Source organism: Octopus bimaculoides, chromosome 4, assembly GCF_001194135.2.
Source record: "Octopus bimaculoides isolate UCB-OBI-ISO-001 chromosome 4, ASM119413v2, whole genome shotgun sequence".
Lineage (NCBI taxonomy): Eukaryota > Metazoa > Mollusca > Cephalopoda > Octopoda > Octopodidae > Octopus > Octopus bimaculoides.
The window spans coordinates 140,709,291-140,723,908 of record NC_068984.1 but is presented as its reverse complement, the minus strand read 5'-3'; the positions used below and the strand labels follow the sequence as shown (position 1 = coordinate 140,723,908).

Below are 14,618 nucleotides of genomic sequence, written 5' to 3'. Positions count from 1 at the left end.
ACCGCCTGACTGGCTCCTGTAGGATTTTCGAGCGAGATCGTTGCCAGTGCCCCTGGACTGGCTTGTGCGGGTGGCACATAAAAGACACCATTTCGAGCGTGGCCGTTTTCGTGCGGGTGACACGTAAAAGCACCCACTACACTCTCTGAGTGGTTGGCGTTAGGAAGGGCATCCAGCTGTAGAAACTCTGCCAAATCAGACTGGAGCCTGGTGTTGCCATCCGGTTTCACCAGTCCTCAGTCAAATCGTCCAACCCATGCTAGCATGGAAAGCGGACGTTAAACGATGATGATGATGATGATGATGATGTTAGTTTTCTGTTGTTTCTGGTGTGGCTTTTGTTTTCCTTCTTGCACAGATGCTAAATGTGTGTCTCCTCATACCTGTGTCTGTCTGTCTGTCTATGTGCATGTTTGTGTCTACCTGTATTGTGCATATATGTATGTATATTGTTTTACCAGTTTCTTTTTCGTTGTACTGTGTGGCCATGCTGGAACACCCCCATCAAAGATTTTTGCCAATATTAACAACACCATTGAAGGTGGTAAACTAGAAGAACCATTAGCAAGCCGGGCGAAATGCTTAGCGTCATTTCATCTATCTTTATGTCCTGAGTTCAATTTCCAGTGTGGTCAACTTTGCCTTTCATCCTTTTCTGGGGAGGGAATCGATAAAATAAGTACCAGTTGAACATTGGTGGCCAATGTAATCAAATTATACCCCCACCTTGAACTTGCTGGCCTTGTGCCAAAATTTAGAACCAGTATTATCAACACTCTAGTGCTTGTTAATATCTAAAGACAGTTAGGTTGTTATGGGTTTACATTAAGAGACACAATACTTACTAAAACCAATAAGTGAACTCCTAGCAAAACTGTTTGCCTCGGGGCTCTTTTCCTGTCTCATCTCTTTGATCATGTGGTATGAGGGAACTGTAATGCAAGGAAATGAGATACAGTTCATCTGCTTCTCGTTGACTGTCCAGCTGTGCTAAGTCAGAACACGTCCTACCCGTATCACCTAATGTTAGCAGCTGCTACTATCAATCCTGCTAGCTTGCTCCACTGATATCCATTCACAGCGACTGCAGAAGGTTGAAAGAGGACAACCCGGGTCTTGCTTTCCTCACTTCCTCTCTCCCCCTTTCTGTTCTGGTCAGCCCTTTCCTTCCAGCTCATCTCATCCCCAGAGATCATTTGCTTCCAGTCAAATCCCACCATCACTTTGTGTATAGATAGAGCTTCCTCAGAGCCACAGTCTATCAAATTTGGTGTACCCCAAGCTTGAATTTTGCCATCATCACTTCACCCACTTCTTGCCTTTATCTATGATGCTGATTCTTCTGATACCCACCTTCATTACCGAGAAGTAATATTTATCCCCGCTTAAGCATGGATGTTATACCCCCTCCTCACACATACACACACACACACTCATAGTTGTGTGGTTGAGAAGTTCTCTTTGGAAATCATGTGGATTAGGGAGTGTTCACTGTGTGTACACAGTTGGTGCCTTCTGTTATACCACTTGTGAGTTTGGTAGACAGAAACTGGGATAAGCTTGTTGCACAGTTATGAATTCTCCTGACTGGAAACAGAAGCCTCTATTCATAAAACAGGTCATCTGTTTATAATCCTCTTTAAAAGTATGTCTGGGCACTTCATTAATTATATATAACTTGGAGAAAATATTACTTTGCTTGGAAACTGGTGAGGGTTGTTGACCATAGGAAAACCTGCTTCAGCAGTTTTGTCTGACCCGTGGGACAGTGGGCATTAAAACATTGATGAGATTATGTATAAATTAATAATGATGATGTTTTTTTTAACAAGTCATTTTACTGCTATTTTCAGATGACGTATCGACTGACCATAAACTTGCCACATGCTCAGAAAGTGGTGCGCAGGATGAGCGCTAACCATCCCTTGCACGAGTTGCACCAGAGCGTGTGTGAAGAGAAGAACCTCGACCCAAATGTATTTGTGTTGCAACGTCCAGACAAACCTGGATCTGTGATAAATCTCAAATATACACTCCAAGAATTAGGTCTTCAACAGCATGAGCTCAATCTTGTTCACAAAGGTAATTTATTATTTACATTGTTTACATTATTTACATTTGATGGATATTTGTTCTCATCTTGTTTGTTGTTAACACATTGTTTCGGCTGATGTACTCTCCAGCCTTACATATATTTATTCATTTACCTGACAGGTTGTTACAGAGACGGCAGCAATTCTAGTGATAGTGACGACAAGGATGACTCGCTGGTTAGTAGTTGATATGTAGAAAAAGGTGGTCTGTCTGTAGAGAGGGAAAGAGTAAGGTAGTCATAGTGCTGACTAGAAAGGGAGAAAGGATAAAGGCGGTATCACCTTTCTTACGGCCAAAAGCCTCTTTCAGCATATGAAGTGAAGGATGAAAGGAAGTGCTGCTCTTGGTTAAGGCTGATGCAAAAGTGGGTGTTGCTCCTTGGTCTGGCTGACATAAAAGAGCTGGTGTTGTTCCTTGGTCATAGTTGACACATCAGAAGAAGAGATAGAAAATTCTCTCTGTTATATAGGCTATGGTCAGTAATGTAGGTCAAACCTTAAACAAAGGGCTGACCTTTCCTTGACCAGTACAGGTCCTAGGGGCTGGAGTGTTTCCTCATCAGTCATCTAGTGTGGAGGATTTCCTGCTCGTTTTGACAAGCAACAAGCCAATGGATTTGGTTTCAAATCCCAGGCAGGGTTAAGCCAGACCCCTACAGCGCTGTCTTAATGACATTCCTGATCTTCATTATTAAGATTACTTCTATCAATAATGGATTCAAATTTTGAGCCAGGGCCAGCAGTTTGGGGGAGGAGATGAGCTGATTACATGGACCCTAGTGCTACTTATTTTATTAACCCTGAAAGGATGAAAGGTAAGGTCAATCTCGATGGAATTTGAACTCATAACACAAAGAAGGACATAATGCTGCCAAGCATTTTGCCCAGTGTGCCAACAGATCTGCCAGTTCGTCACCTTTATTCTCTGTCATCAGCATTATTTATACCGACATTATTAAATCATCACCATTAGGCATAGGAGTGGTTGTGTGGTAAGTAGCTTGCTTACAAACCACATGGTTCCGGGTTCAGTCCCACTGCGTGGCACCTTGGGCAAGTGTCTTCTACTACAGCCTCGGGCCGACCAAAGCTTTGTGAGTGGATTTGGTAGACGGAAACTGAAAAGAAGCCCGTCGTATATATGCGTATGTATGTGTGTGTATATGTTTGTGTGTCTGTTTGTCCCTGCCCAACATTGCTTGACAACCGATGGTGGTGTGTTTAAGTCCCTGTAACTTAGCGGTTCAGCAAAAAGAGACCAATAAAATAAGTACTAGGCTTACAAAGAATAAGTCCTGGAGTCGATTTGCTCGACTAAAGGCGGTGCTCCAGCATGGCCGCAGTCAAATGACTGAAACAAGTAAAAGAATATAAAAGAGTAAAAGAGTATTACCAAAAGAGATACTGCCATACTGTTATTTTTTATCACTTAGGATCTCATCGTTAAAGTGCCATCATAATTATAAATATTGGAGTATTATCATAATTATCAGTTATTATCAGTATTGATGTTACTGTGGTCGTCACCTTAATAATCCTTTTATATTTATGCTACAATCATTACCAATATTAGATCCATTACTATCATTATAGAGTTGAGCTCTAAATGATTCAGACTTGACTTTGTAGCTGTCTGTATATTAGGGTGGAGTGAACATTTTTAAAAATTGTAAAAATTGAAAATGCCTGAGAGATAAAATATTGTTATATTTAATTACTAGAAAAATGCTAAATATTTGCTGAGATCAATCAAGGGTATTTACTCCCTCAAGCCACCTAAACGCTGAAAATGGCAAATTTTTGTAAATTTTATACAATAGCGGAGTTTGTGTTGTTTGAGGGAGTAAATGCTCTTGACTGATCTAAGCGAAAATTTAAGCATTTTTCTAGTAATAGTATATAGCAAGATTTTAGGCCTCAGGCATTTTCAATTTCCCCAATTTTTTATTTTCACTCCACCCTACTGTATATGTCAGCATGAGGTGAGTAGAAGCCTGGCAATAATTTTTGCATGCAAGTCTCTTTTCTCCAAGTCAGTCACTGAAATTGTCCAAGAGAAAGGCTGCCATTTTTAAGACTGATACAGCTTGGCACAATGACATCACTGGTGTTGCTCTCAAAATGTAAAGACCTAGAACAGAAAGTGCAAGACATTCTGAAACTCTTTTAATTCTGCCAGTCCACCATCTGGGATTATTTCATTGACCCCCCAACAGGTTGAAGGGAAACGTTGACCTCAGTACAACAAATACCAAGAGAACTTCTGTATAATTCCCTAATGACTTCCACTTTACTGTCATTATCATAATTATCAGAGTATCGCTACCGTTAACGAGAATATCATCATCGTCTGTGACAGCTATTGTCATTACCTTCATCAAGACCATTATCATAATAAATCACCCATCATCATTGTCATCTTCTACTCTTTTGTCATAGTCTCCAACATCCACAAGTCTGCAACTCCCTATTTACTGCCAGTGTCCAATAGCTTTACCATTCTTTATAATTTTCAGCATCAACTGATCATTACATGTCTGTGCCAGATCTGTCTGCAACCAGTTGGATTGCAGACCCAACAAAGTCAAACCAAAGCCAGGGACCATCAAAAAACTACATCCACATGCCACCCCCAAGAGATTCTCATAGAAAGAAAGGCTTCTTCTCTTTCTTAAGAAAAGACAAAAAGGACAAATCAGTAAGTATTTGACCCCTGTTTTCCACTTATTTTATTTCTTAATCCTTCTCATATCAATCTTCCTGATGCCACCTCTGGTTGTTTCTATGACGGTGTATTTCTTCCATTAACCCTTTGATACCAACCTGGCTGAAACTGCCCTTGGCTCTGTAGTACAAATGTCTTGTTTTCAAAAGTTTTGAATTAAAATCTTCCACTAAACCTTAATCACAATTTATGTTCCTAACACCAGCTTAATGATAACCAAGTTATTTTACTAAATTCTTTGTCAGATTTAAAATTACTTGAAAGAAACACAAAGCATCTCACAATAAATATGGTAACAAAAGGGTTAAACCCTTCTGTCATAATTTTATGTAAAAACTTTTAAAATAAGGTTCCAAACACAAACTTAATAATGTAGAATATGGAATTTCAGGAAGTGATTGTGTGTTGGTAAAAATTCCTATAAGTGTTTAAGTTCAATTTCTGTAAGGTGGGTAGAATTCGACATATCAGTCCTTTGTTCAAGTGTGAGGGTGGGGAAGGTACTGTTGTCACTTGCGCTTCAGGCAACAAGTTATCATGCTAAATCCCTACAGATTCTGATTTTCAAAATTATTTGTAATTTACAAACATTTGTCATTTGAAAGGGTTAATTTCCTAATCCATTCATAAAGTTTTAGCTTTGGCTTAAGAAGGGATCTTTTTCTTGTATTTTCTATTTTCTTGTATGGTGTTTCAGTTTTATGTTTTATGTAAATTAGTCAAAAGAAGAGAGGCAATGCAACCAACAGTTTTTAAGGCCTCCAGCACTGGCAAAAGGAAGGAAGGGAGGGCTGAATTTATTTTCAGACCAGATTCCTGACCCAATATTTGCAATAGAGTGAACTCTGTTAAAGGCACCCAAAAGAGGCCAAAGGCCATCACCATTATCATTTAACATGTTTTTGATGCAGGCATGGATTGGATGGTTTGACCAGAGCTGACTAGCTGGACCCAGGTTTCAGTCTGCTTTGGCTTGGTTTCTACAGCTGGATGCCCTTCCTGACACAAACCACTTTACAGGGCATGTCGGGTGCTTTTTATGTGATGCCAGTGTGGGTAAATTTTACAAGGCATCAGCACAAGTGCTTTGTTACATGGTACTGGCATGAGAGGTGAACATTAATAATTTTACTGTGATGGCCAGATCTTCTTGAGAACAGCAAAATGCCAGATATCTCAGTCCATTGTAAGGCACAGTGTCCTGAGATCATCCAAGGTTGGTTGTGTTATACCATGTTGTTAATTCTTTTGTGTATCAATAGTTATTTGCAGTTGGGTGGATGGGTGGCTGCACCCTAAATGGTGTGAACATTTATAGCAACGTTTTCAATGCCAAGACCACTTCTGGTCATAAGATACAATTTTTTAAGACGTTCATATTCAGTTTTAAATCTTTCATCATAATTTTTTTTCTTTCTGAACACTTTGTGTTCAAAACACTAATTTCATTTACCAATGAGTGAGAAACTTAATTGTTCTATTGAATCTTTTCGCATTCTTACATCTCAATTATCTTTGAAAATAATTAAGCAGTGGACTACATTAAAAATACAGTAATGAAAGGATGAAAGATACTCATCTCTGGAGAATATAAAACAACTTAAATGCAAACTGTGGCTAGTTCAGTTGATTGAGCAATTAAATACTCACTATTAAACAAACAAATCTATTTACTTATTCACACACACACACACACACACACACACACACACACACACACACACACACACACACACATTTATACATACATACAGACAGGCAGACAGACATTCTAAATAAATAGAAAAACCTTCTCGTATTACAAATAGTTTTATCTCTAATATAATCACTGGGCAGATTTGACAAACATATAGCCCAAAAAATCTGCCCAGACATTTCATATGGATACTCAACAGGACAAATTCCAATCCAGGTCAAAACAAAAAAGCACCAACCAAAAATCAAAAACAAAACTGACCCAAAAAATAATAACTTAATCCTGTACATCCCCTAAGATGTAAAAAAAAAAAAAGATAAGCAAACAAAACAATAATAGATATTGAACAGATTCAACAGAGTTTGCCCTTTAAATCACAGATTCAGTCTTGTTGATAACTTTGCAGTGTATACACGCTTGCACACACACACACACACACATGATGAACTCTCTTGATTCTTAATGTAAGGGGCTAAATATTGTACCCTTAATATATTGAAGCAGGAAGGCAGTGAGCTGGCAGAATCGTTTGTACGCCGGACGAAATGCTTAGTGGTATTTCATCTACCATCATGTTCTGAGTTCAAATTCCACCAAGGTTGACTTTGCCTTTCATCCTTTTGGGGTCAATTAAATAAGTACCAGTTACACACTGTGGTCGATGTAATCGACTTAATACCTCTGTTTGTCTTTGTTTGTCCCCTCTATGTTTAACCCCTTGTGGGCAATAAAGAAATCAGTATGTTTAGCCCTTTAGTGTTCACATTATTCTGCCAAAATTAATGCTTTTTCATCCACATCGTTTTGAACTAATCATGCATTATCTTGTAGCTATGAGATTTCGATGAGGTAGCTGTTAATCTTTAAAACAATATTGTAGGGTTGGTGTGAGAGACCAGATCTGGCCAGTTTGAACATAAAAGAGGCAGAATACTTTTGGCCGAATATGGCCGGTTTAAATGCTAAAGGGTTAGACAGGCTCAGCATTACCGTGTGTGTGTGTGTGTGTCAGAGAGAGAGAGAGAGCTGAGCTATTGAATTTTGAATTACAGGTGACAGATCAAAGTCAGCCATCCCAAGAACAATTATAATCCATTCACACAGTTTCTGGTTCCCCTATTTCATTGACAAAGTTTGGATTGCTCTGAAGCTTCCACAGACACTTACTTGCTCAGGGTATTATACAGTACAAAGCATACCTCAACCCTAACTTCATAGCCATAACTATCATGTCCATGATAGATTTCTTTAGTAGGCCACGCAGGGCCGAACACAGAGGGGACAATACAATGTAGAATTTTTCTAAAATACAATGACACACATTGTGTGTGTGTGATATTATTATCTCAACATTGTAATTATGTCTTACAACTGCCATAACATATTTCAACAATTGTTTCTTTATACTCTCTCTCTCTTTCTCTCTCTCTCTCTATCTCTCTCTTTTTCTCTCTCTCTCTCTCTCTCTCTCCATTGATTTTTTTTTTAGACACTCTTGTTTCTAGTATTTCTCCTGTTTGTTTGTCTGCATTGCTTACATACTTACACTATCCCTCCTGCGACAGGATATTAAGGAATGCCGTAGTGGTTGCTGTTGTTGAGGAATGGTGCAAATGATGAAATGTTAAATATGTAAAGGTATTTAGTTTTGTGTGTCTAAGTTCTGGGTTCAAATCATGTAAAGACCAGCTTTTATGCTGCATTTTGTAATAATGTTGGGATTCGCAATTGCTACTACTCACTTTTTTTGCCAGCTGAGTAAACTGGAGCAATGTAAAATAAAGTGCCTTGCTTAAGGATACAAGGTGCCACTTGGAATAGAACCCCCGACTTCATGATCATAAGCCAAACACACTAACTAAACTATGCACCTTCACCGGCTTAAGACAGTGCACCAATGGAAACATTACAGCATTGCAAGTGATGATTCCTTATGGTATTTGTGCTGTCTCTTTGTATTCTGAGTTCAAATCCCAGCATGGCCTACTTGAATAGTAGATTTAATCCATCACCCCTGACACCTTTGCTGTTTTTGGCAAAAGAATCCAAGTATTCAAGCCGAGTCTCTGCTTTGAAAATATCTCCCTTCCTACCTCAATCCCTCAATAAAGTCTCAGAGGCTTTGCAAAGGGCCATGAAAAGATTAAAATTTTTTAAATGGTAGAACTACTAGACAAAATGACTTTGGTTGTATCCACTACATTTTGAGTTCAAATTCTTCCAAAGGGGGTCAGCTCTTTTATAGCAAGTTGATGCAAGCAGTTTATCCTGTCCACTTCCAACTTTTAGTTCACGCAATTAAAAAAAACCCATCGTTTATGGGATAACCCAATAGATCTATTGATTATTACAAATTTATAAATTTATTACAGCATGAAAAAATGTTAAAACTAATATTGAGTTCTTCATTTTAGTTTGTTGATCTTACAGTTATGTGTGCGTACATTTTATCAGTGTAAAATCAACTCAAAGTTCTTGAAGGCAGTGTCCTAGTATGTCCACAGTCCCAGTGATTAGCATCAATAAAAAAATATCTGACAAAATTTAATTTTTCCACACTTGACATACCTCTTTCATAAACCGAAAAACAAAAAGACTAACAAATATATCTTTTTAATGAATATTGCTAATTTTGGTGTTAAAAGGTTAAAAGAAGAAACTGTAAAGAAAAATATATTCTAAATTCTTCAGAATTTGTAAACTACTGAATGTAAGGATCTTTGATGATATCTAAAGGAAACCCATTTGACTGACTGGCAGGAATTTACTGACAGACTTTAACCACTTATTCCATTGATGTGCTTTGTCCCATCTTTACCTCCTCTTCTGTCTCTGCTTCAACATACGCTGCTGCTTGGTACTGGTTTCCTCTTCAGGCTTGGAAACTACTTCAGACCTGCTCCAGTGAGATGCACGGTTCACATATTGGGGACAGTGTCCCTACACACACACACACACACACAGATCTTACATTACATCTGAAAGAAGATCGTCCATGGCATATTAACATTTCACCCTTTGGCCCATTGTTTCTTCTGTCAGCCTCTCCTGTTGGCCCTACAGTAATTTCTGAACTACAACAAATACAACAGCCTCATCTGAACTACAACGGCCTCATCTAGTATTGTTACAGTGATCTCTGGTCTTCTGAATTTGCTGGATGTCCACTCTGGTATACCCATCCATTTATCCTCTCACCATCTCTATTATATCCCATCTCCCACATAAAATACTTCTCCCAGTTCTTCTCACCTGCAAATTCCCTCAGTGTCTCATAAACCGTATCAATCCCTCTTGTCTGGAAAGGAGAAATGAACCTTATCGTGATCACAACTATTGCCAACTCTATTCTCGCTAATTTATAGAAAAACAAAAATGTTCCTGCCTCTTGTCAAAATATGAAGATAGAAGTAAGCTGACAACTTAGATATTGATTCATAACTAATAATACGTTTCTATTCTGAAAATCTTAACAGAGACCTCTTGATTTTTCTCTTTCTTTTAGCGCTCATTATCACCAACTTCTTTCAGCGAACTGGCTGATACTATCGAAAACTGGATGACTTCCTTTTTTGTATGCTATGAAATAGTTTACCACTTTTTGGCTTTGTCATTTACTTCTGTGTAACTCTGCCGTTATTTTTTCCACATCAATCTTTTTACCACCTTACAAAGATTTGTGACACATACACTTATCACATTCACGATTTTGTATTAACATTTAGCACACATAGTTCACTGCGTCGTGTACATTTTTATCACACATTTATCACTTAGTCTGCATTTCAAGACATTTCTTGGTTTATGCAAATTTTCACTTCTCATTTACCACTTTTCACTCCATAACACTTTGAGTAGATCTTAGTTATATAGTTGCCACTTTGTGTAGATTTTTCAAATAGATATTTCTACTGATAAAGTGTTAAAACTCTACTTAAAGTAAACATGGGGTCATGTTACCAGTTATTCAAAAAATAGTAAACTTACTCTCATTCATAGAATGTAGGTTCAATCCCATCAATGATCAACAAACTATTTCAATTAGAATAAAATATTTTACTTAGATTTTTGGTAAGAGTTCTCCAATTTCTTTTTAGTGATATTCCAGCTTCTTTCTTCAAGCATATCTTCTATAATGCAGATTATCAAAGTTACAAAATTGAAATTTATATCTAACAGTGTCTAATCAATTTATTTAAATATTATAATCTCATATACACCTTATTGTTTTCTAAACATTTGACATAGACCCTGGTATTATTGTTTCTTAATATGATTTGACCCTTTATATAACGTTTTTAAACAAATATGGTTCTTCAACTTTACACCTTCATATTCATTCTGTTTAGAATGGATCTTTATAAATCAATTCAGCCAATAATCCATCTTATGACCATTGTCAATATTCATGGCTTTTTTTTTTTCAAAGTCAAAGTATTGAGTTCGATAAATTAAATACCAGTTGTGTACCGGGGTTGATCTAATTGGCTGGCCTCCTCCCCCAAGATTTCGGGCCTTGTACCTAGAGTAGAAAAGATGTATGTCTTCTCTTTCAGATGCTGGAAACTTGGTTGCTATTTCCTAACAGGTTAAGTATTTATTAGTGAAGGTGTGTTGCTTAGTGATTAGGGAATGCAACTCTTGATTGCAAGGTCATGAGTTCGATTCCCAGCTGTGCATTGTGCCCTTAAGCAAGACACTTAATTTCACATTGTTCCAGTTCACCTACCTGGCAAAAGAAATGAGTCATACCTGTATTTCAAAGGGCCAGCCTTGTCACATTTTGTATCACAGTGAATCTCCTCAAGAACTACATGAAGGGTACACATGACTATGGAGTGCTCAGCCACTTCTATGTTAATTTCATGCTCTGTTCATTGAATCAACTGAAACCCTCATCATCGTAACTGAGAGACTGCCACAATTTTGTTTTTGTTTTTCTTTAAGTAATCATGATAAAAGCTCTTTCGTTGGCTGATGTTTAGCGATTTAGATTCAATCACTAATCAACAGCTTTGTTGCTGTTATTTAACTACAGATTGGTTCTGATTTAGGTCACTTAGAATCAAAAACATTCCAACCGTGACCACTTCATTTTATTCAAAGTATGTATGACTAGATTATCCAACATGTCCTACAATTTATTTTAAAACTCAAAGTATGATTTATAGAAAATTTGGCTGCTCTGTCTTGAAGTACTGGAATCACTGCAAATACAACCACTGTGTTTCAATACTTGCAATATGACACAAATGAGCCATTTTTGAATTCTTCAAATAATCTTACGTTTGGTTTATCATTTTTATTTTTCCCAGTCGGGAAACTCAGGTAAACAGCGGCCTTCCTCAATGTTTTCGCCTGTCACAGAGAGCCTTGAAAATTACATGAAGAAGCCAAAGAAATCTACCAAGAGCAAGCCTGCACCACCGCCACCAACATCCACAGTGCCTGTTGGTGTTGCTAATTCAGTTCAGAGCTATGCATCAAACACGTTACCACGGCCTGGCTCCAGCTCTTCCCAAGGTGAGACTTTCCAAAACACAGGCCACACTTTGGGTTACAGTAACCAGCCAGCTTATGACTCAAGATCCAGTTCGCAATCGAGTGGTCGTATTGAACCAGCTTCTGCAACTGGCAGCTATATCACTCCTCCTTCCCCTGATGCACACCAGTTTTATCCTTCTCCTCAGAGCCCACCCAATGTAAAACAACAACAACCACAACTTCACTCTCAACCACCCCATCTTCACACGCAGTCTGAAATCAACAAGATTGGAACTGATTCTATCACATACATGGAGAGCAACAATGATAAACACATTACACAAAGATCATTGAATGTTGCAGAAATTCATGAGGTACCACAATCCAAGAGAAGTGTCCAGTTAAGCAAAACCTTATCTGGTATACATATACAAAAAACTGCAAATGATATGTACGCTAGTCCTTATAAAAAGCGTAAACCAGCTCCTCCACCACCACCAGGTAAGTTGTATCTTCACCACAGTAGTTCAAATTTTATTTTCAATCTGATTCTATCTTTGTATGTATGAGGGTTTGGGGTTGGGTTCAAAGGTATTTGGGTATGCATTTGTCGTAGCAGTTTGTTGGTGAGTTAAGTTTAAGACTTGCTTTTAATTACAGGTTTAGTCATGTGACTTGCTCAGTTCACACCTCTCACTTGCAGGGTTTCATCATCATTTGATGTCCACTTTTCCATGCTTACATGGGGTGGACAGAGTTTATTCGATGCAGATTTTTCTTCAGCTGGTTGCTCTTCCTGTTGCCAACAATTATCTATTTCCAAGCAAGGTAATATCTTCCTGTGGCCAGACATGTTTCATGGAATATTGGAAAGGAATTACACTGCTTGTATGACAATGACACTCTTTTACAATTATCATATGAAGACAGACACACACACACACACATACATGCATATATATATATATATATACACACACTCATACACACACACACACACACACGTTATTTGTTTGTTGAGAAGTCTACCATTGGTTTCATGCAAAGAATTCTCAGTAGTTATCAAGCATGCCACATGATATGTTAGTACTCATCTCCATCATGTATTCTCATCCAAGATGGGCACAAGTACCAACATCCCATGTAGCAGGCTTGATCCTTTGAGAGGGGATGGGACATTGGAGGAGATGATCTTGTGCCAGATGATGGAAGGTTAGAATGTGACAGAGAGACAGAAACAGGTGCCTTGCTGTAGAGGAGATACATGAAGGCTCAGTCAGAGAGAGAGAGAGAGAGAGAGAGAGAGAGAGAGACAGAGAGATCAAGCTTGAGGCCAGGAACAGGTATGTTGCTCCAGAGAAGATACATGGTTAACTAGTCAGAGGGAGAGAGGGTGGAAGAGAGTTAGAGAGCAGGAGAGATGGTGGCAAATTGTCAGGGCATACTCACAAGGAATGTGGATCAGAATATAAATGAGATGGTAGCGAAGAGCCAGGGAGAGATAGGTGGTGACAGATTTTCTATAGAATTTGAAACCAGCGCTGAAAGTTACATTTTGGATACGAATACATCTATGGAAACAAGGAAATCAAAGATAGAAAAATAGGTAATGGATGTATATACAAATCTCGGGAGTTCTTGCCCTTTCTTCAGACCACATCTAATCCATTAATTATCCACAAACAGTATTTAGCGGTGTTTGCCCCTGGACTGGCTCCTGTGCAGGTGGCACATAAAATGCACCATCTTGAGCGTGGCTGTTGCCAGTACAACCTGACTGGCCTTCGTGCAGGTGACACATAAAAGCACCCACTACACTCTCTGAGTGGTTGGCGTTAGGAAGGGCATCCAGCCGTAGAAACTCTGCCAAATCAGATTGGAGCCTGGTGTAGCCATCTGGTTTCACCAGTCCTCAGTCAAATCGTCCAACCCATGCTAGCATGGAAAGCGGACGTTAAACGACGATGATGATGATGATGATGACACCCATTTCCTACTTTTCTATCTTTGATTGCATTAGTTACATTGACATATTGGTATACAAAATGTCATAATATTCCAGGGTGGCTCTAATTTCTATACAAAATCTGTAGAGATATAAATTTATAAGTGATTGCATCACACTGCTAACACAGAAAGTTCAACACAGTTTTGACTTCTAAACCTTTAATACACTTGGTAGCTTGATATGGTTGCAAAACAAAATTCAATGTCCCTACCAGAAATCAATACATGTGTGTGTATATATATATATATACATATATATATATATATCAGTGGCGTGCGGTGACTTCCGGGGTTGGGCATGCAATGAATTTCTCCCCCCCCCCCGGCAATTTTTCAGTAAATAAATTTTCGTATTCCTACAATTTACATATGAGAGATTCTGAATATACAATCACCCCCGTATGACCTAGAATAAACAGGGAATAAAAAATGGCTCTGTAAAGATGAGCCTGAAATAAGTGTATTGTTTGTATTTTTCTCTCTCTTCGAAACGTCAGTACTTTCCCATCCTCACTCTCCCTTTAAAAAGTCTAAAAATCATAAGTGAAATGTAATAAAGATGAAATTGGATTCTGTTAATATTTTTGCATATTCGGAATCTCTTTTAAAGGTA

The 14,618-nt window shown here is 38.3% G+C and overlaps 1 protein-coding gene across 9 annotated transcripts in view; it reads left to right on the top strand.

The window, feature by feature from the left end:
• Positions 1-14,618, top strand: part of LOC106877933 (uncharacterized) — a 229,994-nt gene that overhangs the window by 185,338 nt on the left and 30,038 nt on the right. For 8 of the 9 annotated variants that reach the window (XM_052967535.1, XM_052967536.1, XM_052967537.1 and 5 more), the window contains 4 exons: positions 1,854-2,082; positions 4,610-4,791; positions 10,020-10,088; positions 11,830-12,499. In XM_052967535.1, coding sequence (XP_052823495.1) covers positions 1,854-2,082; positions 4,610-4,791; positions 10,020-10,088; positions 11,830-12,499 — 1,150 coding nt within the window. The remainder of the gene's footprint in view (positions 1-1,853; positions 2,083-4,609; positions 4,792-10,019; positions 10,089-11,829; positions 12,500-14,618) is intronic. The other variant, XM_052967538.1, reaches the window with a different exon arrangement.